General features: G+C 50.6%; 2 protein-coding genes across 4 annotated transcripts in view; one reads left to right on the top strand and one right to left on the bottom strand.

The window, feature by feature from the left end:
* The window catches only part of SMTNL1 (smoothelin like 1), a 208,942-nt gene that overhangs the window by 82,128 nt on the left and 99,785 nt on the right, over window positions 1–27,029 (top strand). The gene's annotated exons all lie outside the window — the stretch shown is intronic.
* SLC43A3 (solute carrier family 43 member 3) lies at window positions 271–26,244 on the bottom strand. Of its 3 annotated transcripts, none has more exons than XM_059709322.1 (13): window positions 26,155–26,244; window positions 25,134–25,495; window positions 24,389–24,518; window positions 15,106–15,152; window positions 10,823–10,899; window positions 10,506–10,598; window positions 8,018–8,157; window positions 6,888–6,982; window positions 5,655–5,828; window positions 5,311–5,430; window positions 2,737–2,923; window positions 1,990–2,113; window positions 271–1,439 (listed from the first exon to the last, which is right to left on the bottom strand). In XM_059709322.1, exons 2-13 carry the CDS (start codon window positions 25,315–25,317, stop codon window positions 1,335–1,337), a joined length of 1,476 nt encoding a protein of 491 aa, XP_059565305.1. In that variant the 5' UTR covers window positions 25,318–25,495; window positions 26,155–26,244; the 3' UTR covers window positions 271–1,334. The 3 variants fall into 3 exon arrangements, with proteins under 3 accessions (XP_059565305.1, XP_059565304.1, XP_059565306.1); XM_059709321.1 differs by lacking the exon at window positions 26,155–26,244 and adding an exon at window positions 25,763–25,941 and having other exon boundaries at window positions 25,134–25,504; XM_059709323.1 differs by lacking the exons at window positions 5,655–5,828; window positions 26,155–26,244 and adding an exon at window positions 25,763–25,944 and having other exon boundaries at window positions 25,134–25,504.

The following is a 27,029-nucleotide window of genomic DNA, read 5'->3' as shown; positions in this document are numbered from 1 at the left end:
GGAGGGTCTCAAGCCCTCATCCCAGAACCAGGTGGGTGGATCCCAGTCTCAGGGCTTCTGTTCCACCTGTGGGTCCAGCGGCCACACCAGGGTGCTGCAGTCAGATTCCTCCACCTCCACTTGGGCGCTCGCTGCCCCAGGCTGGGGCACCGGGTAGGAATACACACCCATGCCCACACACGCCCACACACGCGCGCACATGCCCTTGTCCACACACACACACACACACACACACACACAGCCCCAAAGCCTGGAGAAGCGGAGCAATAGTTGCCTTAGGCAGAGATGCTTTATTTATCTCAAAATTATCCCCCAGAGGAAATTTTTGTTTAACACTCTAAGTTTAAGTAATCATGCCCCTTCTTGAAGACGAAAACATGCCCAAAAGGCTTCGTTGGAAATCCTTCGGTCAAGCAGGCCATCTGGTTCCCAAGGCTCCTCGGGTGGCCTGACGCCATCACTGTTCTTAAAGCCTTCCGGAACTTCAGGAAGAACCTCCAACTCCAGAACCTCTCATTTTACAGATGGGAAGATTGATGCTTAGACCAGACAAGGGTCTGCCTCAGGTCCTCCAGCATCAGTGGCAGAGCTGGGACTGAGGTCCAGGGCCCACCCCCACTCCTACCCCGTCTGCTCCTCTTTCTCCCCATGGCTCACTGCCATCCTACCACCAAGGCTGTGCCTGTGAGGGGGAGCTGGGCACCACCTCTAGACACCAGACAGCGTGGCTGAGGCACGACGACCTGACCTGGCTCTTCACCTGGAAATCCACCTGACAGCACAGAGCCCAGGCACATCTGGGCCTCAGGGCCAGCCATCACCTCCCCTCCCCTGGGCCCAGTCTGCTGAAGCCCTGGGCTTCCTGCCCTGGACCAAAGAGAACCTCCCCATGCCTTTGCCTCGGGTCTACATGATGTCCATCATCCTGGCAACTGAGATTCTTTTCCTGCTGATCAAGTCTCGACTGGCAGTTAAATACATCTTCTTTTTTAAAAAAGATGAAAACATGGCTACTTGCCCAGCCGGCATGGCTCAGTGGTTGAGCATCGACCTATGAACCAGGAGGTCATGGTTTGATTCCTGGTCAGGGCACATGCCTGGGTTGCGGGCTTGATCCCCAGTGCCGGGCATGCAGGATGCAGCTAATCAATGAATCTCTGAATCTCTGTCATCGTTGATGTTTCTATCTCTCTCCCTCTTTCTTCCTCTCTCTGAAGTCTATAAAAATATATTCAAATAATAATAATAATGGCTACTTAATACAAGTAGCCAGGGTGGGCAAAGTCTTTCTGGACATGGGCGCTCCAAGAAAGATAAACAAAAGCATCCGAGGGCTAAAAAGTAGCTGCAGGGGCGGTTGCTTTCTGCCGGCACTCGAGGTACACCAGGACGGGGTGGGCGAAGGTCAGGAGAGTGGCCAGCACCAGCATCACGTTCACCTGGAGGGGGAGGGGCGGAGTGAGGCGGAGCCCAGGACTCTGAGCGGCACCCACCACCAGCAAAGGGACCAGAATTCTGCCTGGTTCCTCTTCCACTGTCCACTCAGACACCATAGTGCCTCAAGGAAAGACTAGCGGGTGCTTTTCATTCTGCCCTGTGGAGTGAGCTGGGGAAAGGATCTTATGCCCATTTCACAGGTGAAGAAACAGAGGCCTCCAGAGCAGCCAGTGACCTGCGCAAGGTCACGTGGGAAGTGGGTGGAGGCCCCAGCTAAGCACACCTCTCCTGACTATTAAGTGAGGGTCGTCCAATGTCAATCTAGCAATTCTCCTCGGTTGTAGCTTCAGTCCTTTCTTTTTCTCCCAACAACTGATTGGAACTCTCGTTCTACACTTTGCTGACCTTTCAAATGCGGCTGACAGAGCTGTGCGGTGGTCAGGGCACTCTCAGGTTTGGGGGTGCCCCCTGCTGGGGTCCCACAGAGTTGCCCCAGGCTGAAAATCCTTGCTGGTCAAAGGCCAGGACCCCTGCTGTCCCCAGGGTACTCACGTAGAACGGGTTGTTCTGGAGGGGGCCTTTGATGAGCATGAAGATGGGGAACTGCAGCAGAGACACAATGGCTGACAGAGCCATCACCAGCCCAAAGAGCTTTCCAAAGTGCTCCGAAGGGAAGCTGGGGAGACACAAGGGGGTTCCAGTGAGCTTCAGGGTCCCTCCCCCCAGTAGGGGCCTGGCCTCGGTGGTGGGCCTTTGTCAGCCACTTGCTCCCGACTCCCCTGTCCTAGGCTTGCCTTCACCCACCCACCCCCACGCAGCCCTTCCCCCTCTGCCGTGGCCCTTTCAAACCACAGAACACAGAGAAGGCATTGTGCCAGGCCCTGGGAAACCAGCAGGGACCCAGTCACAGGCTGTCCCCCGGGGAGGCCTCAAGGGAAGAACAGACACATCAACAGATCACGCTATGCCAGAAGATGCATGCACTGAGGAAGCAAGACTAGGTTGGGTGCCAAGAGCACAAAGAAAGAAACTTTCTTTCCTGGGAGAGTTGGAACAGAGGGCCCTGCCTGGTGAATGGGAGTTCACTGGATAGGTAACAGAGGCAGAGGGGAGAGCTGATGTGAAGGCTCCCACCAGCTCCCACCTCCAGGCATCACCCCCTCCACCTGCTCCCAGACCCTGTCTCCCTCACCTGACCACCGCCAGGCCCATCCTCACCTCCTAATTTCTTACCTCCAGCACACTTCTTTTTGCCTCAGGGTGTCCCCCCTTTATGTAGCACACCCCAAGCCATCTTACGCAAGGGTGAGGAAGGCAGCGTTGCCCCCGTAGAGGAAGGAGCGGCTGATCACTTGCAGGACGAAGGTGCCATACTGGAGGGGGAGGACGGGGACCGAGGCACAGATGGCAAAGCCCAGGCACAGCAAAGACGTCAGGGCCAGCGAAGGCACCGCTGCGGAAAGGGCTGCGACTGAGGCTGAAGAACCTGGTTCAAAGGGGGAGAGGAGAGGCTGCCTGGAGGGGGCACCATGGAGGGCAGGGAGGGGGCGAGAAGATGGGGAGAAAAGGAGGAGCCACCATGCACCCAACCATCCAGGCCGAAGCCTGGGGTCATTCTTGAATCCTCCTTCTCCCACATGCCCCATCTCCAATCCATCATCAATGTTGATAATCACCACTGAAATATCATTCAGATGTACCCACTCCTCTCCATGCCCACTGGCGCTTTCTGGTCATAGGCCACCATCAACTCACTCATAGATTCTTACAATGACCTCTGACTGGGCCCCGAATCAGCTCTGGCCCCCTTCAACCCAAAGCCAGTTTTTCTCAGTAGCACTACAGGTGATGGCCAAAGACTGGACGCCATCCAAATAGCCACCAAGCGGGGAATGCCACATCGACTCCACTGCTGCCACACCGGAGAACCAGGCAGCAGCCCAAGGGATGAGGGCAGATCCCTGTGGAACGGGACAGGGGTGAGGAAAGAGTGAAGAAACCAAATGGAGTCACTGTGGTCAAGCTGACAAAAACCACCCTCTAAAACCGAGAGGATTGCGTCTACTGGTCACAGGTACTGGATTGGTAACGTTTCCACTGGCCAAAGACGGGACAATTCAGGCATCCAGAAGAATGCTGATAGAAATACATTCAAATATATTTAAAATGAAACTCTTAAAGACAAACAACGGCTAGTCACCCTAGAGGTTGCTAAGGCAACGTCATTATTATGAAATGCAAACAGAGGAACAACCAAGCATTTATTTCAGAATAACAAACAGATCATAAATAAGGAAAAGTTCCTCTTTCCTGGGGAATTCTAGCTATTAAAAGCGGGAGGGAAGCCAGAAATAGAAAATCGCCATTTTGTAACCCTAATACAATAATGGGTCCAGGCATTGATCCTCAATGGCGGCTAAAATCATTAGGCAGGCAGCTGATGGGAAACGTTATAATGGGCCATCGGACGGACATTGTCTGAACCCGCTGATCAATCCTAACATCATAAAGCAGGGACAACGGTACCAGGGGCCCACTGCGCTCCAGCGCTGAATCATTCTCACCCAAAAATATTACACCAAGTCTTCTCAGCCTCCAATCTGCCTGTTTACAAGAAATACCCAATCAAAGAGACATTTTTTTCCAGTGACAGGAAAAGGATGCCAAATCCAAAATTGGGAGATTTGACAGGCCAAATGACCCGGTTTCTTCAACAAATAAACAACAGGGTGGGGGAAAGTGAGAGCAGGGCACAGATTTTTAAAGACAGAAAAGGAACACCAAACAAAAATACATTGTGTGGGTAATATTATTATACTTAAAACCCGTTTATTCTTGAAATATTAATGTTTATTGCATGTAACATTATTATATGTAAGATTATTTTTCTTGAATAAAAAAATACACTTTGTGGACCCTAATTTGAACAAACCAACTGTAAAAAGACCTATTTGAAACAACTGGGGAAATCTGAACAGAACTGCTTATTCGATGATAGTAAGAAACTACTGGGTGTTTGGGGGGTGATAATGATATTATGGGGATGTGTGAGTAAGAGAGGCCTCATTTGTCAGAGATATGAACTGAGGTGTTTACAGATAAAATGATTTGATGTCTGAAACTTGCTTTCACAGACGCCACCCAGCTGGGGTAGGAGAGGGGCAGTGCCAGGAAGTGGGGGAGGGGTGTAGAACAGTTACTCTACTTTAATCTCTCCCCACCCCCGACCTCCACGGGTTAATATACCTCAGTGCTCCTCTCTTCCTCCAACACATCCAAGGATCCTGTGCAAGCTCCTTGGCCTGGTGTGCTGCCTGCCCCTTCTTACTTCTTCCCTCCAGCCCTTTCCCATCACTCTGTGCCCGGGATCACTTTCTGGAATTCCCCAGATTCTTCAATGTTTTGCTCTCTCCTTCACCATCTTAACCCCACTACATTCTTGGGCCACTTCCAGGACCCTCCTCTTCACTCCTCACTTCTTACTCATCCTTCAGGTCCCGGCTCAGATGCCACTTCCTCCAGGAAGCCTTCCCTGACACGAACCCCATCCTCTCCTGGACCAGGTCATGTGCCCTTCTTTGTGTCCCCATAGCCCCCGGCAGGTTTACTTCATGGACTGCAATGACTGACACTTGCCTTTCTCCAACCTCTAGACTGAGTACAGCTTGACAACAAGGTCGTATCTGCCTCGTCCATTGTTGCACCTGGAACTGTGGCTGGCACATCATTGGCACTCAATGACTAGTGCGTGAGTGGATGGATGGATGGATGGATTCAAGTACAAAAAGATTAAGAACAAAGAGAAGATGGGCATGGAGGTCAATGAAGACCTCTCCCCTCCTGCTCCTTGATCCTCGGGAGCCCAGTTCTCACCCGTCTTTCTCGCTTCCTTTTGGTACTTCTGCTTAAGCCGGTCCATGAGCAGGCCGTTCCAGGGGGCACACAGCATTCCAAAGAACTGAGTGATGGCAAAGGCATTTGTGTAGCTGCTGACTGCAGAGGACAGAGGGGGGTTGGGTGGTAAGAAATTTCCAGAACTTTCTTACAAGGAGGACTCTTCTCCCCCTGCCCTTACCCAGCCTGATCCTCCTCCCCATACCCCTACTCAGATCTCCCTCTGGAGCACATAGCCCCGCTGAGCTTAGCACCCCACACCCTCGAGGTTCCAAGTCCCCAGCGGGATATGCAGTGGGCTGCCTCCCAGCCCTGCCACATACCCAGAGCCCTGTCCCCACTGGCCAAGTTGGTCAGCAGAAAGTTGAGGGTGCCGATGAAGAGGTAGTGCCACAACTGTATCACAGACAGCCACACCAGGTGCCAGGCAAAGCGCCGGGAGAAAACAGAGCTCTTGAAAGAACGGGGTTCGTCCAGCTGCCCTGGTCCTGGGATCTCTGTTGGGAAAGGAGGGTCTGGCATGAATTACAAAGCAAGTGGAAGGCTGGGATGGCCAAGAATGGAGAGGCCCTATTGGGACAGCCTGAGGTCCAAGTTTGCCTTCTCTTCTGGCCTTCTAGAACTCGTCCGGCGAGCAGTCCAAGCTGCCTGCAACTCACACAACCCCACCTCTAAGCCTTTATCATCGGCTCTACCACCTTGAATGACCCTCTCTTGTTCTCTGTCTGTTGAAATCTCATCTGTCTTTCATAGCTTGGATTCAACACCACTTTTTGCACTGACACTTTATATCAATCTTTCTCAGCCAGGGTGGTGAACAGAAAGACAAGGAGAGGAGAATGGCAGAGATGAGCGGAGGGTTAGTGGTCGACAGCTGCTATTTTGCCTGTTCCCCATCCCCCGCCCCCCTTTTGTTTGGTCCCAGGATCCAGGCTTCTTCTGGAAATCTCTCTTGCCCTGTTCTTCGTGATCTGATGGAACCATGAGTCCTGTGTTCTGTGCCTCACCCAAGGTGAACCAATCGATCATTCTTCCTGGAGAAGCAGACTGTGAGGTTGGACTAGGACCCCTGGTTCTGCTCTTCCTGGAGCCTGGCAAGTTCATTTTCCCTTGATTTTGTGAGCTTCCCAGAATCCTATTCTTGTTTCTACCTTGGCCAGCAGTGGTTGGTGATGTTTATACTAAAGACCCAAAACAGACAGAGGAGGGAAAGGAGGTGGCAATGGAGATGGGACAGCGAGAGAGGGCAGACCCAGGGGATCTGCAGAAATGGGGACAAATAAGCCAACTTGGGACTAAGAAGTTAGGGGGAAGGACGGCAATGATCGAAGACTGACTTCAGGGGAGAAAGGGAGATGAGGAGATGAGAAAAGAGGAACAAAAAACGGAGAAGAAACAACAGTCTTGCGTCTCTCTGGACTCTCTGGATCCTAAGGTCCTTCTCTAACTGCCTTTCCTGACTCTGAGCCCTGGGGGAGCTCTGGAGGTGAGGGGCCAGGTCAACTGCAGGGAAAGGCAGGCTCTAACGGGGAAATGGCTTACCCAGCAGGGCTCACCTTCCTTTGGTGGCAGGAACTCCTTAGCCTGTAGGTCCAGCTCTTTGGACTTGGCTCTCTCCTTTTTCTCTCTGGTGCCAGTCCCAGAGCACAGGCTGTGGAAACAGAAGCCCCACCAGCCCAACAATTGTGAGCAGAGCCTGGGGTTCAGGCTGGAGGACACAGTGAAGTGGATCTCCAATGTCACTGCACATTGGAATCACCTTTCACCAACCCCAATGCCCAGGTCGCAGCCCAGGCCAGTGAAATCAGAATGCCTGGGCATGGAAGCCAGGCTTCCATATTTTTCAAAGCTCTCCAAGTGATCACAGTGATTCTCATGTGCAGCAAAGTTCGGGAAGTGTGGGAAGAGTAAAACAGGCCTGGGTTCAAATCCCAGCTCTGCCTCTTCCTAGCTGGCAACATGGCTCATACTTAACCCTTCTGAGCTTCCATTTTCCCATCTGGAAAATGGAGAAGAGGATATATAACTGATAGGATGCTCGAGAGACCAAGTCAGAGAGCACAAGCGTCTGCAAACAGTAAGTGAGCGGCAAACGCGTGCCCTCCCTCTACTGTTGGTGGTGATGGACTACAAACAGTCGCATTTTCCTTCACCTCCTCTGTTCCCCACCCTGTGCAATGGGACTGCAGCTCCAACTGTTCCCCACCCCTTGAGCCAGCCTTGGGCCAGCCTTGTCAGCAGCGTCAGCCAAGAAGATGAAGCAGACACAATGTTGTACCAATTCCAACTCCCCACTTTAGGAAACCCCTCTCGAACCCTGGAACCACCATGTGAACAAGCCCAAGCTAGCCTGCTGGAGGATGAGAGCCAGGTGACCCAGACCTCCCTGTCACCGTAAATGACCGCCATCCAGACCAGCCAGCCCCCGGCTAGTCGACTGATCAGATGAACTAGCCAACTACCCACAGACTTATGAAAAAGAATAAATGCTTCATGTTTTAGACCACTGAGTTTTGGGGTTGTTTGTTATGCAGCAATAGCTAACCAATATGCCCCTGTTCTAGTCTTCCTCTTCTGTGACAGGTTTCCTCTGCGCTACTATCACCATGTCTGTCCCACCCCCTGCTTCCTACCTCAGGTCACCTGAGGGGCTCTGGCCAGCAATCACCAGATCAACAGTCCTTACCCATAGCTGTAGTTGGGGGGCAGTGGGTAGGGGATGTGCCCCCGGGGCATCAGAAGGAAAGTACGCCCAACATGCCACACACTGCAGACAGAGAGGAAGATGAAGGAGGCCCTGAGGCTGATGCCCTTTTCATAAAGGAGCTGCAGAAAAAAGGAGGAAAAACTTAGTGTAACACCCATGTTCACAGCAACAGTTTTCACAACATCCGAAAGGTGGAAGCACCCAAGTTTATCCACAAATGAATGGATAAACTGTGGCTATACATACAATGGAATATTATTCAGCCTTAAAAAGAAAGAAAATTCTGCCCCATGCTAAAACATGGATGAACCCTAAGGACACTATGCTAAGCGAAATAAGCCAGTCACAAAAGGACAAATACTATGTGATTCCACTTATATAAGGTACTTGGAGTAGCCAAATTCACAGGAACAGAAAACAGAATGGTGGTTGCCAGGAGCTGGTGGAGGGGGAGCAGGGAGTTATTGTTCAATGGGTACAGAGTTTCAGTTTTACAAGGTTGAAAAGAGTTCTGGGGATGGATGGTGGTGATGAGATAACTTAATGCCACTGAACAGAACACTTAAAAATGGCTAAGATGGTAAATTTTATGTTATACATATTTTGTCATACAAAAAAAAAAATGTCAGTGTAAGAAGCAAGGCAGCCCTGCTGGTGTGGCTCGGTGGTTGAGCATTGACCTATGAACCAGAAGGTCACAGTTTGATTCCCGGTCCAGGCACATGCCCCAGTTGCAGGCTGGATCCCCTGTAGGAGGCGTGCAGGAGGCAGTCAATCGATGTGCTCTCATCATTGATGTTTCTATCTCTCTCTCCCTCTTCTTTCCTCTTGGAAATCAATAAAAATATATTTTAAAAAGAGAAGAAGCAGCAAGGGCAGGGACCCCCATTTCCAAGAATAAGTCTTCTTGCCCTCCATCCTGGAAGCTGACCAAGGGGACCTGGCACACACATAGCCTCACCCTCACCCTGAGTCTCAACCAGCAGCAGAGGAAGCAACATGCCACCATTCCCACAGCCTTGTAGAGCCTCCAAGTGTGGCTTCTTGGGGGCCTTCTAACCCAGGGCTTTTTTTTTTTTCCAATATCAATAAAGTCTTTTTTGTCCAAATGAAAATTATACATAAAAATTCAACTCATGAAACACATCAGTAGAGAGCGTCCCAATCATTCTTCCCTCATTCTCCTTGGTGAACGGCATAACATCAGAGGGAACCCTTCAATATTCCTCAACACTTAGTTTAAAGACCATTAATCTAGCCCAACTCCCTCATTTTACAGAGGGTAAAAGTGACATCCAGAGAGGAGCAATGAGTTGCTCAAGGTCAGAGTAAGCAGCAGCAAGGTCAGAGTGCACTAAGAACTCCAGCTCTTGCTCTGGCCCTTTCTCTTCTTCCAACTCTAAGGAGGGAGGAGGGGAAGGGAGGCACATCCAGGGGAAGGAGGGTCAACTCAGAAAGTGGCTCTTATACCAGAGGTAGGAAGGCTTGAGTAAGTACCCTAGAGGCTCAGTCTTTAGGTGACCCTTCAAGCCAAGGTGCTCATGGGACTAAGCTAGTCTCATGTCTGGGCGGTGACTCCCAGAGATCCTCCTAATCTTCCCCCATGGCCCACAGGCTTTGCCTCTAGCCTAACACAAAGCCCAAGGGAAGGAAGTCCCAGGTTTGGCAGGTTGGGGTGTCAAAGACTCACTCACACTCTCATTCTTTCCACTCACTCCTAGTGTACTAACTTTTGTCCTGCAGCTAGTTGCCTCATAATCACAGTATGGCTGCCACGATTCCAGCTATCACATCCGCATACAAAGAGGAAGGGTGGGAAGGGGGCCAAGGAGAAAGACTTTCTTTTCGCTCTGCTCTCACCTTCCATCAGAGAGGGAAGTATCCCCTTCATCTCATTAACTAAGACCATCTCTTCCCCCACTAATGGGGGGAAGGGATTGTCAGTGATTTAGATCAATCAAGATTCATCCCCTGGGCTTGGCACTTCACTGCCCAGATGAAATCATTAGCGCAGTGAAGAAGGTGGAATGGCTATTGGATGGGCCACAAATAGCCTGGCAACGACCCATCCTCCTGAACCCCAGCATTAGCCCCTAGGAGAGCTGGAGAGGCCTCTGTGCCTGCTCCTGCAGTCCCTTCTAGCCACCTCCCACCTCCTTGTCCAAACAAGAGGCTCACAGGTGCAAACATCCCATTGCAAAGGGATCCCACCCTACGCCCAACACTGACCCAAGCACATCATAGCCATGCCTTCCCTTCGCTTCTGCCCAAAATCCTCTGTTAAGTTTAAAAAAGGGGCTGAGGGGTTACAAGCTCAGGCTTTAGAACCAGACAGGCTTGTGGTCAAGCTCAAATGTCACATCTCAAGCTGCAGAAGGGATGATGGAGAGAAATCATGCAAAGTTCACTAGATAGATGTCCGGCATATGTAAGTGTTCAATAAAGTTTGGCTGGTGCTCATTTTTACCTTAATGATGAGAAAGACGGCCGAAGAAGAGTCAAATGCTCCATTGTAGAGGGTGATGATGGTCGAGCGGTGTTTGCCAAATAAGTTCCCAACCTGGAGAACATATGACCAGCCTGAGTCACCTACGTATTCATGGAAGCAATGTGCGCCCAGCCTGTGCCAGGCCATCATTATACCCCAGACCACCTTCCACCCAGCAGCCACCACCCTGGCATGGGCCAGCCCACTGTTGAGGCAGCTGATGTGGAAAAGTGTTTCGATGCCCTCATCCCTCTCCAGCCTCCCGCCAGGCGCCCGGGATGTGGGCAGGATTCCACCTGCAAGTTGGTCATCAGAAATAGGATTCCCCCGACGGAAAGCATGGGCATGGCCAGGAAGAGCAGGATCGCTGAGCCTGAAACAATCGAAGACAGAGATGGGTGGGTTCACGGTGTGGCTCAAACACAGAGCCTCAAACTGGCTCCCACTTGCTTCAAATTCCCGACAACCCTGGAGGCAAGGCCCCAATTCGACCCAGCCTTCTAGAAATTAAGGTCTTAGGATACTGGTCTGGTGGGGACAGAGGGACCCTGCAGAGGTCTCCTGAATCACCTTAGTCCCCACCAAAGAGGGTCATTGGTCTGTGGCAGGATCCCTAAAAACATAGGAGGACTCAAAGTGAAGCCACTGCTCCCTGCCCTCACTGATTCAGAGCGACCCTCCACTCATCCCTGATACTGTGGGGTGAATCCTGGACTCCCCAAGCTCAGCCCCTCATTCACGGCATGACTTTGAGCGGGATTCTAAATCTATGGCTCAGTCACCTGCTCCTCCTGCCTCATGGGGTGCTGTAAGATCTCAGTGAGAAAATGGCTATGAGCTGTCCTTCCTTCGTTCATTCAACTTTGAGCACTTCCTTCAAGCCAGGCATTGTGCTTGGCATTGGAAATGCAAGCTAAGTAAAGAATACTTCTTGCCCTTGAAAAGACTGACATGCAAAAAAAGAAAAAGTCATGACAGTAGGTCTGGAAAGTGTTGGACAACAGCAAAACAACTAAAATGCTGAGGGGGAAGGGTGGCTTAATAATTTAGTCTTTCCCAAACCACGAACTTCTGCCCACCCTCATGATTTTTGGCCATAACCCATGCCTGTCCTAGTGTGGCAGGATAGTAAGAAGCTAGGAACATTCCTGGGCAAGCGGAATGGGGAAACTGAGAAAAGAAAATTAAACAAGGTCAACCAGTTTGGGCAGCTTGCAGCCAGCCAGTGAATTGCAAGACTTGATCTTCCCTAATCAAGGACACTTAAAAACAAATGGTTTCTACCTCTCCTCCCTGACAGAGAATAAATAGCTTAAATCACCCTGGTCAGGGAGATAGAGAACAGAGTCCCAATTAATGCCAGCCAAACCCAAGGACAGATGAAGTCAGGGGAACAAATAACAAAGACTCGACTAGAGCCAGACAGGCTCAAGATAAAAGCAAAACAGTCAAGCTGACCAAAGAATAATCCCACACTCCCCTACATGCTCATTTTGATGCATCAGCATATTTAAAATGCACATGGAAAGCTGATGAATATTCTGCTGAAACCCTCCCCTAAGATTCTTGCCTGCAGGAGATAAAAACCCTCAAGACCAAGGATGCCAGCGCGGGATCTCCCAGCAGCATGCCCTTGCCTTATCCCAGGCATGAGCTTTTGTAGTTTCTTTCTCCTAAACTCTAAGGGTCCCCACAAGACTGCAACTAGGGGAGCAGTGGGCAACAGCAGCTCATCCCAGGCTCACCCCCTGAACCCATCTCCAAGGCCCCCTTTCTCTGACTTTTCAGTGAGCTGACAGCAGCCGGCCTTGATTCACTTCTTTCCTAAAACGCTTCTAGTGAGCAAAGCAGAGTCCCACCTAGGCTCTCTCCGGTGGCTTCTTCTACCTTAACCCCTTCCTTGTTTCACTGTCTCCAGCTTGAATAAAAGTACTCTCAAAGTCACCTGGACTCAAGTTGTGAAAGCTTCCCTGCATTCCCTGCACGAAGTCAAGAACCCACACACTACCAGCTGGCCTGAGGCAGACCCACTCTGGGCCAGGTCCCCTCCAGTAACACTAGTATTTGCTAACATGTTTTCTTTAAGTTGACTCACTTTTTAAAAAAATATGTTTTTTATTGATTTCAGAGAGAGGAAGGAAGAGGGAGAGAGGAAGAGAAACATTGATCAGCTGCCTCCAGCACCCCCCTACTGGGGATCGAGCCAGCAACCAGGGCATGTGCCCTGGCCTCTCGGTACATGGGGCCACCACATTCAGCCAACTGAGCCACACCAGTCAGGCTTGATTCACTTTTATCCAGAAGAAATCTATTATTTTTAAGGGAAATTTCATATCACTGCTGTAAATGAAAAGCAACCTGTGTTGCTTGTCATGAATAGCAAGTAACTTCGAAAACAAATACAATGAAAGGAAACAATATTATTAAATTGTAACAGGATGCATTTGTCCACGGATGCTCACAGCCTGGAACCTGCTCCTGCCAGCCCCACCTCAACACCTCCATGCATGAACTCAGAGGACTGAGAGGGAAAGAAAAGGGAACAACTTTTCCACCAGGTGGGTGACTCACTCAGTGTTTAACGTAGCATGTGTGTGTTTCCTAATATCCGCTGAAGTAATTAACGATTGTTCTACACACCTTAGGGAGCAGGTAAAGCGCCCACGGCTGTGTTCACCTGTCTACCTTTCCATTTCTGTCTTTATAAAAGGTATGGGTCTCCTAAGCCATGAAAGGTTGGGTGCAATTAGTCTCACAATAGGGTGGGTGTGGTCCCGACATTTCCCCAAAAACAAAAAGCTCTATCGAAGCATAGTAACCTCCATCTTGTATAAAAACTGCTGTTTGAAATTCTCTGCTATTGTTAGAGAGTCCCTTGTTCTGTAAACGCTGTCATTTTTAGGCAGTCTCTTATTCTGTAGAATAACTGTTTTAGTTTGAATAATAGAAAAAGATAAAAACTTAACTGTCTGACCTTGCAAGCTAACCATCTAACGTAATGGACTAATACTGATAATAATTCCCATATTCTTGTGCCAGATGTTTGTTCTGTATGTATCCAAGATCACAAACTGTCTGCAACAATAACCCACACAAAGCCCTTTGTAAAATCTGCAAAGAGCCCGACAGGTATAAATACAGGAAACTTCCCTGTGTCTTCGCTCAGAGATTTGGAAGAAACACCTCCTTCTGGGTCACGCATAATAAACGACTCCTAATTAATTGGCTCATTAAGGCATCTTGTATCTCACTCGCTGATTTACGATACAACACTATGTTATGGAGAAAGGAGGAATTGTTCCTCCAGTGATCACAAATGAGTCACACATCCCAGCCACTTGAAAATCCTTTCCGAGCTTTTAGGAAAGAAGAAGCTGGTGTGATGAGGAGAGTGGTTTTAAATAACAGGTGCCAGGCTATGAGATCTGTTTGGACAAAGATAACCAGCCTGTGAGAACTGGGCACAGATGGAGATGATCCCGCGTCACCCTCTGGCTTCAGCACAGGTGCTACATACGCACAAGTCATGTGCTGTTACTAACCCCAAAACTGAGCCACATGATCTGACAATGGGGAGTAATGTCGGAAGGCATCTCCTAGCCCAGCGGTTCTCAACCTGTGGGTCGCGATCCCTTTGGCGGTCGAACGACCCTTTCACAGGGGTCGCCTAAGACCATCCTGCATATCAGATATTTACATTACGATTCATAACAGTAGCAACCTTACAGTTATGAAGTAGCAACGAAAATAATTTTATGGTTGGGTCACAACCTGAGGAACTGTATTTAAAGGGCCAGAAGGTTGAGAACCACTGTCCTAGCCAGTCAGAGAGAGGTCTCTCTCTGGCTTCAGTTTTCTCTGCTACATAATGGGGAAGGGGTTAATGAATCAGCGTGGAATTCCAGACTTGGGACATTTTCTATGTAAACCAGTAAAATTTGAGAAGACAACTTTTGACTACCAAAGGGTGGTCCACTTTTACCCTAAGTAAGGCTATTTTCTTTTTTTCTCTTTTTGTAATATATATTTTATTGATTTTTTTTTTTTTTTTTTTTTTTTTTTTTTTACAGAGAGGAAGGGAGAGGGCTAGAGAGTTAGAAACATCAATGAGAGAGAAACATCCATCAGCTGCCTTCTGCACAACCCCCACTGGGGATGTGCCCGCAACCAAGGTACATGCCCTTGATCAGAATTGAACCTGGGACCCTTCAGTTCGCAGGCCGACGCGCTATCCACTGAGCCAAACCAGTTACGGCAGTAAGGCTATTTTCAAAAGCAACTGCCATTCATGTTATTATTTCATTTTTAAAGGAGACAGAGTATTTTAACACATACCAGAGGAAGGAGGTAATCTCTTGAATAAATGCTACTGTCTGAAGCAATGCCTCTATTGTCCTTACTTTTCAAATTTCTCAGTAGGCTAAACTGTTTCCATAAACCAGCAGTAATTCTTTCAAGCTCCAAGTCTGTGGATCTTTGCATAACCGTGGGGGTCAGTGTGTCCTGCCATCACCTTCTGCACCTGCCCCATCCACCAGGTGCCCCTGAGGTGTCCCTCCCTCCACCTGACCGCACTCACCTGCAGAGATGAAGGCTATGATGAGCGTGGCACTAGTGTAGAGAAATCTGAAATACACAATGGCAGATGGAGAGTGTCGTCAAGAAAAGAGAACCTGGAGGGGCAGGGCAGATGACGACCCTACAGGCCAGTCCCTTGGAGAAAGACCTCAGTGCCTGGTCTCCAAATCAAAACCTTGAGCCCTGATTCCTCTTGGCTGTGTAACCACGGGACAGGCACTCCCCTTCTCTGAGCCTCAGTAACCTTTTCTATGAAAGGAAATGTCTGGACCGACCTAGACCCCAAGATGAAAGTGCTGGGGTACTATAATTCAAGTCCACAATCCCAAGCTCATGGGGATCTCTTAGCAGTTTGGGGGTCTTGAAAGCATGGGGTAATAAAAGTAGTGCCTAAGTATCGTTTATAATGAGAAGTGTAAATTTGGTCTTTGTCCTCGGCCCCTGTCACAGAGCTCCTAACACCCTTTTAAATTCCTAAGTGATAAAAGCTGTAGGACTATCTTTTGTTCTGATGAGGCAACTCTGGGTGGGCTCCTGGATAGGGCTGCTCACCAGAAAGACTAAGCCATGAGGTGACGCTTGGTATTTTCAGCCCCTGCCCCCCTCCCCCAACTTCTCTTGGGGGGGGGGGCGGGGAGGTGTTGAAAGCAGAGTTAATGACTGACCATGCCTACTTGAGGAGCCTCCATAGAATCCCAATAGCAAGGGGTTCAGAGAGCTCCCAGGGGGGTGAACACATCCACATGCCAGGAGGGTGACGCACCCCAATTCCACAGGGACAGAAGCTCCGTGCTCGGGACCCTCCCAGACCTCACCCAATGCGTCTCTTCGTCTGTCTGTCTGTCTGTATCCTTGGTCCTCCCCTTTAATGAACCAGTAAAGCCCAGCTGGTGTGTCTCAGTGGTTGAGCGTTGACCTAGGAACCAGGAGGTTCCTAGTCAGGGCACATGCCCAGGCTGTGGGCTTGATCCCCAGTGTGGGTTGTGCAGGAGGCAGCCAATCAATGGTTCTCTCTCATCGTTGATGTTTCTGTCTCTCTCTCCCTCTCCCTTCCTCTCTGAAGTCAATATATATACTTTAAATGAACCAGTAAATATAAGCCAGTGCTTCCTTGAGTTCTGTAAGATGTTCCAGAAAATAATTAAGTCCAAGAGGTAGGGGTGGGAGTCATGAAACCTCTAATTTGTAGCCAAATCTGACCGAAGTTGTGAGTAACCTGGGGAACTTACCACTGTGGTTGGCATCTAATGTGGGGGGCAGTCTCGTGGGATCTGATGCTTTCTCCAGGTAGAGGATGTCAGAATCAAGTTACACTGAAGGACACCAGCTGGTGTCCAGAATTGCTCAGTGTGGGAAAACTCCACACACACTTAGAGACCAGAGTGTCAGAAGGGAAGTGTTCTGAGTGGAAGTAAGGAGAAAGGAGAGTGGTAGGTTTCTCCGATACAGTTGGTGTCGGTGAGGTGGGATTGGCCAGAGTGATCCTGGCTCACAGAAACAAGTGGTTTGTGAAAAGAAAGGATGAAGGGTGTGGGGTGAAGAACCTCTGATTCCTGAGTGACCACATTGCCGGAAGCCAGTTCTGGCATGTCAACAGGGCTGAATCATCTGGAGTGGCAAGTGTATTCCCCCCAAACCTGAAAAGGATGATTGCTTGCTGCCAGACAGCTAAGGGCATCTTAATTTCCGTGTTATTGCTTCCTACTGGCCAAACACCTGAACAGCCATAGGCAATTTCTTCCAATCTGACAATGGATTCTGTACCTAACCCTACCCTTTGAAGTGTATATCTCCACCTTGCCTTAGGACAATTTGTGTTAATAAATAGCAAGGGGTCCTGAGACAAGGAGAACTTAGTTCCTTTAGCTGAGTATTCTCTGACTCCCTAATGCCTTTCAAAATTATGTTTCGTCGCCGAAACCGGTTTGGCTCAGTGGATAGAGCGTCGGCCTGCGGACTGAAAGGTCCCAGGTTCAATTCCGGTCAAGGGCATGTACCTGGGTTGTGGGCACATCCCCCAGTAGGGGGTGTGCAGGAGGCAGCTGATCGATGTTTCTCTCTCATCGATGTTTCTAGCTCTCTATCTCTCTCCCTTCCTCTCTGTAAAACATCAATAAAATATATTTTTAAAAAAAAATTATGTTTCGTCTCTGGACTCTTATTTAATTTACACACAGCCCTTCTCCAGATTTCTGTATGCTTCATGATGCCGGATCAAGACCACTGGCATTACCACATGGTCCCCCATGGTGCGGACCAGCAGCGGTGCGACAATAAGTTACCGAAGGTAAAATTACCAACAGAATTTAGAGTCCAACTGTCTGGGAATTGGTTCACTGGATGCATAAGAAAATGCAAACGAATAAGGAAAAGGCGAAACACATAATCTCTTGGTCACTGTTAGCTATAATAGCTCAAGTGAAATTAAAAGAGAGTGCTGGGTCAGACCTTGAGGCTGGGCCAAGTTCAGAGCTGGGTCAGTCTGAGCCGCAGCCGCTGGCCTCAAAGCCACCCGCCAAGGGAAAAATTATGCAGGGACAATAGAAAGCACCTCTAAGACCTCCGGGCACCACGAAGGCCGGCCATCAGTGCGAGAGGAGAGCAAAACCAAGATCCCATTGAAACCAGGGGCACAGCGTGAAGGAGGCATTTCACTTCATGGATCGGTGTCATCAGCTTCCCGGGGAAGCATTACTGAAATAGATTGTGAGGGTAACTAACTTGGGGCTGTGTCTTTGGTTCTGAATGCTGCGGTGGAAGAGCATGTCGGGGTGGAGACAGGACCCACAGCTCACCATGGAACAATCGCAGATGGCTGTATGTGACCCAGACACAAGGAGGCTGCTCCTGAGGGAGGGGCCAGCCTGGTGCACTTGATAAAGGCCACTGTACAGCCTGGCCGTGTCCCCTATCTGTGCCCAGTGGAGCACCCCAGATGAGGCAGCTGCTATGCTTTGTATGCAAACCACCTGGGAGTGACTCTAATGAGGACCAGGACAGGGACCCAATGATATGCCTGTTACCCAGGTGATGCTGAATGCTGTGGTTAAGGGGGCCCTTCCTCATGGGCACCCCACATAACCTAATACTGCAAAACCAAAAAACAGTTCAGGAAACCTTATTGAGTTTGGTGTCTCTGCTTCCCCTCCAGCCTCTTACAGATGTTAATAACTGCATTAGGTTCATTAACAAGAGAATGGGGGAAGGCAGAGGAGAGACTCCAGGGACTGGTTTTAGCAGGGTAGAAATTTTCTTTCTTTTTTTTTTTTAATCCTCACCCCAGGATATTTTTTTAATTGATTTTAGAGAGAGAAGGAAAAAGAGAAACATTGATGTGAGAGAGAAACATCGATCAATTGCCTCCTGTATGTGCCCCGATGGGGGATCGAACCCGCAACCTAGGTATGTGCCCCGATCGGAATCAAGTCGCAATTTTTGGTGCATGGGACAGTGTTCCAACCAACTAAGCCACCAGCCAGAGCATCAAGGTAGAAATTCTAAATGGTTAACGAATAGGTGATTAAAGCAAATAGTACTGTGTTTTCACCATCAAATTTAGGATTATGGCCTTTCCTTCCTGCCTTTGTTTGAGGCCAAAGAGACACTGGCTCCTTTGACAACCTTAAAAGTGGACTCCAGGAATGTCACGAACACACTGACCTTTGCGGCCAAACCCAACATCACTGGGCACAAAGGCTGCGGCTTTTGGCCATCTGCCACCAGCCAGGGCCTGACACACTTCGGGGTGGTAGAATGGAGCTTCCGCCCCTACTTTTCCCAAAACAACCCCTTTAGCATGGGAAGTGGCTCCAAAAGAGCTGGCCTTCGGGAATGGGTTTTCTGGTTCTGTTCATCACGCCACCGCCCCGCTGACCTCAGCCTCCTGGCCCAAAGAAACCTGACACTTGCCCATCTTACCAGCACCATGGGCCTTAAACCAGAGGTTTTGATACAGCGCTACCAAAGGCTGGCTGGGCCAAGAGGACCCCCTGCAGGTCCCCCAGCCATTAAGTGCCCCCAAACAAGTCCCGTCTTTTATGCCAGGTTAGAAAATGTTGGAAGCCAGAGACAGAGATGACAATGAGAAACCTAGGCAGCAGTTGCTTGTGGCAGATTCATCAAGTTAAAGATTGACAACAGGGACAGAGTCTCTTGACCCCGTGCGGGGGACCCAGAGCCTCCTACACAGGAGTGGGTAAATACTGGGGTGAAAAAGAAAAGTACCAAAACCCACTGGTGAAGCTCTGACGAGGGTGACAATTTTTGTAAGAGAACATGAAAATGTAAGTGTTGATAAGACTGTGGAAGTGGGACTGTTTAAACAGGTTTTATGAGAAGAGCTGTGTTCCCTTTGCGTAATGTTTTATGAGAGTGGCTAATACGTCAATCTTGGGGAACACAGCCATGTGGACCAGGGGTGGGCAAACTTTTTGACTGGAGGGCCACAATGGGTTCTTAAACTGGACCGGAACAAAAGCATGGATGGAGTGTTTGTGTGAACTAATACAAATTCAAAGTAAACATCATTACATAAAAGGGTACGGTCTTTTTCTTTTTTAGTTTTATTCATTTCAAATGGGTCGGATCCGGCCCGCGGGCCGTAGTTTGCCCACGGCTGAGCTAGACCAAGGAGATGGCAAAGGTCTGTGTGCACCTCCCAGCGACAATTACGGGACTTTAAACTAGGGAACTTTCACCTGAGGGGCATTTATTATCTTGTTATTAGACATTAATTGAAGCTACATGGATGACTAAAGAATACAAAATGATCTTAAAACCTGCAATACCACAATGTCTAGGACGATGTTGTAGAAACGCCCCAACGCGGGTAGCAGAGCCCAGGAGAGTTCCCTAATGGAATGGTTTATACGAGATCACACATTGCCTGGGAGTCAAGGAGATACTGCCAAACAGGAGCCTCTCTCCCCCTAGGTCTGAGCCCAGGCCTGTGTGAGGGGCTGCCAGAGTCTCCTGTCACTTGGACACTGCCTTACACAGGACGCTTAACTGATCACCAGGGAGCTGCCTGGCTTGTGGATGGCAGTTCCCTGGTGAGTGGACAACATCCTGTTTGTGAGGCCACCACTCTGGTCAAAGAAGGTAGAAACTGATCCGCTCTGTGGCTGAGCTGCAGGCTGTTTTCCTAGCAAACCGAAGAACCGAACAATGGAAAGGGGCCCTGTGTTTGGGTCTTTACTGACTCATGGGTAGTGGCAATGACCTGGCCACATGGTCAGGCAGAGGGCAGTGGAAGCTTAGCCTATTAAAGGGATGCCTGTATGGGGTATAGCCCTGTGGAAATCACCGTGTCCATCCAAAAAGCCCCTTGCCAGGTTCAGAGAATGACTGAAATCAGCAAGCCTATGTCCCTATGTGCTCCTTCCAGGTGGCCACCTGGGTCCATAACACAAGGGGACCTGGGGCTGCTGCAGCAATGCACAAATGGGCTGGACCTAGACATTGCCCTCTTGCAACCTCTGAGGCACAAAAGTCCAGTAAGAGCTGTTCTGCCTGCCAGCAAAAGACACCGAGACTGCAGATGGCCTTGTGGCAGATCCCCTGGGGAGAAGGCCCTGAACAGAGCTGGCAAGAGAAACTGGTGCTGGAAGCCCTGGGCACAACAAATGGTTCTGACAGGAATAGACTCTGACTCTGGACTGGGCGTTGCTGATCAGTGGCAGCTGCAAATACCCAGCATGCTATGAAAGAACCAACGTTGTACCAATCTGGATGGCTGACCATCATTTCTTCAGGCCAAGGAGCGCCCTTTACAGCCCATAATGTCTGGCAATGGACAGAGATATCCTCAGAGTACTAGTCTGATAGAGGATTGGGACACACTATTGAAACACTGGTTGTGGAAAATGGGGGGAAATGAGTCCATGAAGGGCTGGCTTACCCGCACTCACAAGTGTGTGCTCATACTCAGCATCGGGGGGACTTAAGGAACGTCCCCACAGGACAGAGCCCCTATTTTTCTAGCGGGTCTGGAGAAGAGGACGTAGGGAAGGAAAGTTGCTGGTAATTCTTTCTGCCTCACATCGACTCAGCTGTGCTCCCCGCTGGGCACAGGACCACTACAAGGAATGGAAGCGGGCGGATTCCTACCCGAGAAACTATAACTGTGTTTGACCTTTATGTTACAATTCCTAAGGCCTCCATGGGGCAGGTTGTGCCTTCAGTCCATCTGGCAAAACTCGGGGCCAACAGCGAATGCTGCTAGATGCCCACCTGGTGGTAGAGACAGCCCGCTAGTTCTGCACCTGTGTAACCTGACCCCATCCGAACAGAAGTGGACAGAGGCGGGGGAGGGCACCTGCTAGACTAGTTAGTATTGCTGCCTGCAACCCAGACCAGCAGGGTGGAAACGGTTGGGCATCAGTGGAGGAAGAGTAGCTGAAGGTAAGGGAGTGAGTAAGTGCATTATGCAGTGAGGGAGGTCCAATATCACATTATCACCTCAAAAGGGGCTCCGAGCAAGAGATGATACTGCTCTTAGCTCAATGACACCAGCTGCCTAGAAGGGTGAAGCCAATAAATTGCTGACACCACTCCTGCTTTTGGAACTGGGCAAGATCATCAAGAAGCCAGCAGACCCGAGTGGCCCGGGAAAACATTCTCAGAGGATACGATGACGGACTGGATAGTTACTAAGACTGAGTGGGATTAATAATGTGCTGTATCTTTTGAACTTTATGATTGCTTTGCTATAAGGAATCCGTGCTCCCACACCAGGGAGTGATCTGTGGTACTATGATTTTATAATAAGAAATACATATTTGGTCTTTGTCCCCAGCCCCTAATACAGGGCTCCTAAAATCCTTGTAAATTCCTAAGTGATGAGAGCACTAGAGGATCTTTTGTTCTGATGAGGCAACTCTGAGTGGGTTCCTGGATGGGGCTGCTCAGCAGAAAGACTAAGCCATGAGGTGAAGCTTGGAATTTTCAGCCCTGTCTCCCCCCATACACTTGTCAAGAGGGGGGAGGGGCTAGAACTAGAGTTGATTGATCATGCCTCCTTGAGGAAGCCTCCATAGAACCCCAATAGTACAGGGTTCAGAGAGCTTCCAGGAGGGTAAAACACCTCAACTCCACGTGGACAGAAGCACCTGTGCTCGGGACCCTCCCGGCTTTACCTGCATGTTTTATGAAAATGACTAATATGGATCTGTCTCTTCATGTGGCTGTTGATCTGTACCCTTTATCCTGTCCTTTAATCAACTGCTGAGCATAAGTGTTTCTCTGAGTTCTGTAAGCTGCTCTATCAAATAATCAAACCCACAGGGGATGAGGTCATGGGAACCTCTGGTCAGTAGCCAAGTTGGACAGAAGTTGGGGGTTAACCTGGTGAAGGGAAGCAGAGTTTGCCACCCCAAAATATGCCTCTTTGGGACACTGGTTATTTTAAGCTAGTTCTTGGTAGGAAACAAAAAACTCAGAAAGAACCTTTGACCTTCCTCCTAACTGCCTAAAAACAAATTAGAGGACCTGCTCCAGAATGGGAGGGATCACAGATAACAGCAGTTTAATCTGAGCCTAGAAGGTTGCTTGATCAAAGTGCCCGCTGTGTCCCACTGTTAAAGATGGTCCAGCCAATGTTTGTTTACCAAACCTTTGCTTTTCCACCTCCATGTGAATTGCCTTCCTCCCCTCTGAAGTCCCAAACCACTACCCCCACCCCCTTTCTCTTTAGCTCAAGATGACAGATATGCCTCAGCTGCCTGATTTTGAGCCCCTTATTCTTATGGAACCCCTGTATGTACATATGTAATTAAATTTGGTTATTTTTTTTCTCCTAGTTGTAGGGTGCGGCTGTAGCGTTAAGCCTGGACTGACCTGTTGGCAAAGCCACAAACAAGTCCCAGCTTAGAGGGCACAGCCCTCTTAGTATAACTAGGCTTGACCTTATGAGCTCCCTAGATCTTATCTGGTTAGCTAATGGGCTGTGGGAGGTAACTATGGTGGCCACTACCTTATTTACCTCTGGCTATAAAATAAAGGCTCAGCTTGCTGTCTGGGTCTCTCTCCGTGGCCTCAGCCAGGCACAGGAGATCCACCTAGACCCAGCTTATTACCTCTGTCTGTCTTTTCTAAATCCTTTGCCGCCCCGCCTCAGGCTCACCGAACCCTTGGCTGTGCTGGCCTGGCACACCTATTAATCTTCTTCATGTTAATTTAACTATCAGATCAGCCAGAAAAACTAAGAGTGGAAAGAGGGGAAATTTTCTCCTCCCCTACATGGGAGATCTACCACCTGGGACAACTGAAATGGGGGGGCAGTCTCCTGGGATGGAACCCTTAACTATGAGATCTGACACTATCTCCAGGCAGAGGATGTCAGAAATGAGTTACACTGTAGAACACCCAGCTGGGGTCGCAGAATTGCTCGGTGTGGAAAACCCACATATTTGGTGACCAGAAGTGTCAGAAGGGAAGTATTCTGTATGAAAGTAAAGAAGAAACACAGAAAGGGAGACTGAGATTTTGTTAACATGCTAAGGCTGGGGAAAGAGTTAGGGGCAAAGGAAGGGGAGAGAAGAAGGGAGACAAGGACCAGGAAACTGAGATAAAGTCATTCTGCACCCAAACACTTAAAGAGCAAGGGACTAACTTGACTCTCTGGGTATTTCCTGGCCCAGCCTGCCCTCCAGTCCCTCTGTCTGACAACTCATCTCTCACACACCTGCCAGGAGGTGCTTGCTTTGGGTCCTATCAGCCCCTAGTAAGCCACTGCTTATCACAGGACATGCCAGCACCAGGGGCACCTGTGTGAACAAGATAAAGCCCCTGACCTTCCCTGACTCATGTGCATGGGAAACCCCCACAGGCTCGCTTTCGGTCAGAAGAGACGAAAGCTCCACCACTGGAGACCCCATAAGACATAACCAGCTAAGCCTTTTGGAGGATGATGGAGGGAGGAGGAGGATGACTAAGCCTGGGCCCCCGGGGTGTGAGGCCTCGCAGGAGATGTGGACCAGGATCTCCAGGAAGAAGGCCGAGTGACAATTCCAGGTATTGCTCATTTGGTAACCCTGGCCCCAGGAAGTAGGCCTGAGCTCCTGCTCAATTCAGCATCATGCTGAACACACATTCGCATGGAGCCGAAGGGGAAGCGAGAAAAGGGAAGTGGGAGTGTGGGAAGGTTAGTCCACCCCCTGAAAAGCTCCTGGGACAGGGCCTGGCAGGGCTGCCCAGCTGCCTGGCTTGGGTTCCCCTCAAGTGAGGCTGCTGCCAGAGGAACTCCTCTTACCCATCTGTGCCCAGGCTGGGCCTTCGGGACTTACATGGCTATGAGGCGGGCCACGGTGGTCTTGAAATGGTCAAAGATGAAGCCGGTGGGGAAGGTCATGAAGTTGTTCATGAAGGACGCCAGGGTGAAGATGAGCGAGAACTTCTCATCCTGGGCTTTGCAGTCTGGAGGAGAGACAGGAAGAGCTCGGGAGCCTGGGGTGGAGGGGCCAACCTCTCCTCCACCCTGGACTTCCTGCCAGGTGGGCTTCCAGCCTGGCTCCCGTCTGGGGCAGCCCCTGCCACCTCAGACAGCTTGCTTCTGGAAAGTTCTCCCCTAGGTGAGCTGAAATGTGACGGTCCCTAATTACCCCTCGGAAGCTGGTATGTCCCTCCCCAGGCGGTCCTTAGACTAAGGCTGGGGCACAGAGGAAGGCTGGCTGACAATCCCTCCCTTTCTCCACAGAAAGGATGGCAGGGCCCTAGCCGGTTTGGCTCAGTGGACAGAGCATCGGCCTGCGGACTGAAGGGTCCCAGGTTTGAGTCTGGTCAAGGGCACATGCCTGGGTTGTGGGCTCAGTCCCTGGTGGAGGGGCGTGCAGGAGGCAGCCGATCAATGATTCTCTCTCATCATTGATGTTTCTCTCCCTCTCCCCCCCCCCCCGCCTTCCTCTCTGAAATCAATAAAAATATATTAAAGAGAAAAAGAAAGAAAGGATGGCCAGGAAGTGAAGTCCTTCCTACCCTTCCCACCACCTGGAAACCAGGCTCAGCTTCCCAGAGAAGTCATCGCTCCCTTACCTTCCATGCCCGTGGCATTGCCCATCAGCCTGGCATCGTGTTCACACAGCTCCTCAAAGTAATGCTCTTTTTTGAAGACAAACACCAGGGATGCCCAACCAAAAAGGACGCCCGCGAAGCCCAGGCATTCCAGCAGCCCCGTCAGCAGGGTGGCCACACGCAGGGGCAGTCCCTGGCCCGGCATGGCCTGGGCCACAGCCGCTCCTCAGATCCCACTGGCACTGCTGGCCTCCCCCGCTGACCTCAGGAGCGCAAGGCCTGGGGCTGGAACACTTGGAAAATTCCCCTGGCAGGCCCTTCCGTGCACTAGCACTCTGGTCCTGGCTGTGTAGTCTTGGGCAGAAACCATCCGTTGGGGATGTCTCCAGATCCTGTAAAAGAAGGCAGAGGCTGCTCGGTGAGGGCGAGGGGGAGGGGAGAGGCAGAGGTGGACAAAATCTTTTCTGTGGACTGGAGAGCCAGGCCAGCTGTTGGAAACAGCTGCAAACGGCCTCGCCATTCCACCACCACTGGCAGCAGGTGGCGAAGCGGGAACTGAGCCCAAATTCTGGACACTGTCCACGGACATAATGACAGCAGCAACTCGGCCACAGTCACAGGGGGTGAGGGGTCTGCATACAGGTTCTCACCAATCCTCAGGACAATCTGGCAGCCTCGGTGTTTGGTTAGCTTCCCTTTACTGCCAGGGAAAGCAAATGCTTCAGAGTATTTTGTCAACCTATCCCAGGTCACATGGGCTAGCCAGTCACAACTTGAGCCAGGCTCATGCCCAAAATATCCCAACTCCAACAGGAGCCTCCCGCCCTGGCACTCAGCTAGGACTCCCACGTCCCCTCCCGCCGCCCCCCTGCTCATCAGCATCTGGGCAGAAAGCATGCCCAGAGGCCCAGCCCTCACCCCAATCCGCACCCACCCCGCAGAGGGGCCCCCAGGAGTCAGCGGCCTCACAGTCCATCGCCCCCCACCCCGTCCCCTACTCCCTGTCCCGTGGCCAAGCGGCCACCCCTTCCCGGCGCCCTACCCGCCGCCGCCTCCTCCCGGGCTCCGGGCTGTGGGCTCCGTACTCTCCGCGGTTCGGATTCGCGCCTCGCCTCTCGTCCCCACCCCGCCCCGCCCAGTCCTGTCGCTGTCCCACCTCCAGCGGAGCCGGAAGGACCCAGACAGGCACAGGCGGGGCCGTGTCGGCGGTTACACCTCCTCCCGCTCTCCATCACTTCCTTCTGCTCGCCCGCAGCCGCTGCCCGCAGCCTCTCCCACCTCTGGACTCCTGCTCTCGGATCTTCTCTCCTTTCTCTCCCTCCAACCCCAGCGGCGCCACCACCGCTCCCCCCTCTTTGTTAACTCTCACCCGAGGATATTTTTCTATTGATTTTTTAGAGAGAGAAGAAGGGAGAGGGAGGGAGCAAAACATCGATGTGAGAGAGACACATCGATTGGCTGCCTCTTACACGAACCTGGGACCCTTCAGTAGGCTCTCTCTATCCCCTGAGCCAAACCAGCTAGGGCCCTTTTCATGTCTCTCTCTCTCTCTCTCTCTCTCTCTCTCTCTCTCTCTCTCTCTCTCTCTTTAATATATCAGAGAGGAAGGGAGAGGGAAAGAGAGATAGAAGCATCAATGATGAGAATCATTGATTGGCTGCCTCCTGCACATCCCCCACTGGGGATAAAGCCCGCAATCCAGGCATGTGCCCTTGGCTGGAATCGAACCTGGGACCCTTCAGTCCGCAGGCTGATGCTCTATCCACTGAGCCAAACCAGCTAGGGCCCTTTTCATCTCTTTTGATGCTCTTTCAGCCTCCCAGGTCCCTGGCCTCTCCTCCCTCCCAACCAAGTTAGCGCCAATACCATGACAGGCACAGCAGACCCACAGAACCCACCCGACCAAACTCACAGCAC

This window comes from Myotis daubentonii, chromosome 9 (assembly GCF_963259705.1).
Source record: "Myotis daubentonii chromosome 9, mMyoDau2.1, whole genome shotgun sequence".
Lineage (NCBI taxonomy): Eukaryota > Metazoa > Chordata > Mammalia > Chiroptera > Vespertilionidae > Myotis > Myotis daubentonii.
This window is presented reverse-complemented; position numbering and strand designations above follow the sequence as displayed.

Excerpts from the sequence above, each read along its gene's own strand:
- SLC43A3 (XM_059709322.1), bottom strand. The coding sequence starts at position 25,317 with ATGCCGGGCCAGGGACTGCCCCTGCGTGTGGCCACCCTGCTGACGGGG. Across the intron at positions 10,900-15,105 it reads CATAGCCTTCATCTCTGCAG|GCTCAGCGATCCTGCTCTTC; the intron begins GTGAGTGCGGTC and ends CGATTGTTTCAG. Across the intron at positions 2,114-2,736 it reads GCTGCCTTCCTCACCCTTGC|CTTCCCTTCGGAGCACTTTG; the intron begins GTAAGATGGCTT and ends GTGTCTCCCCAG.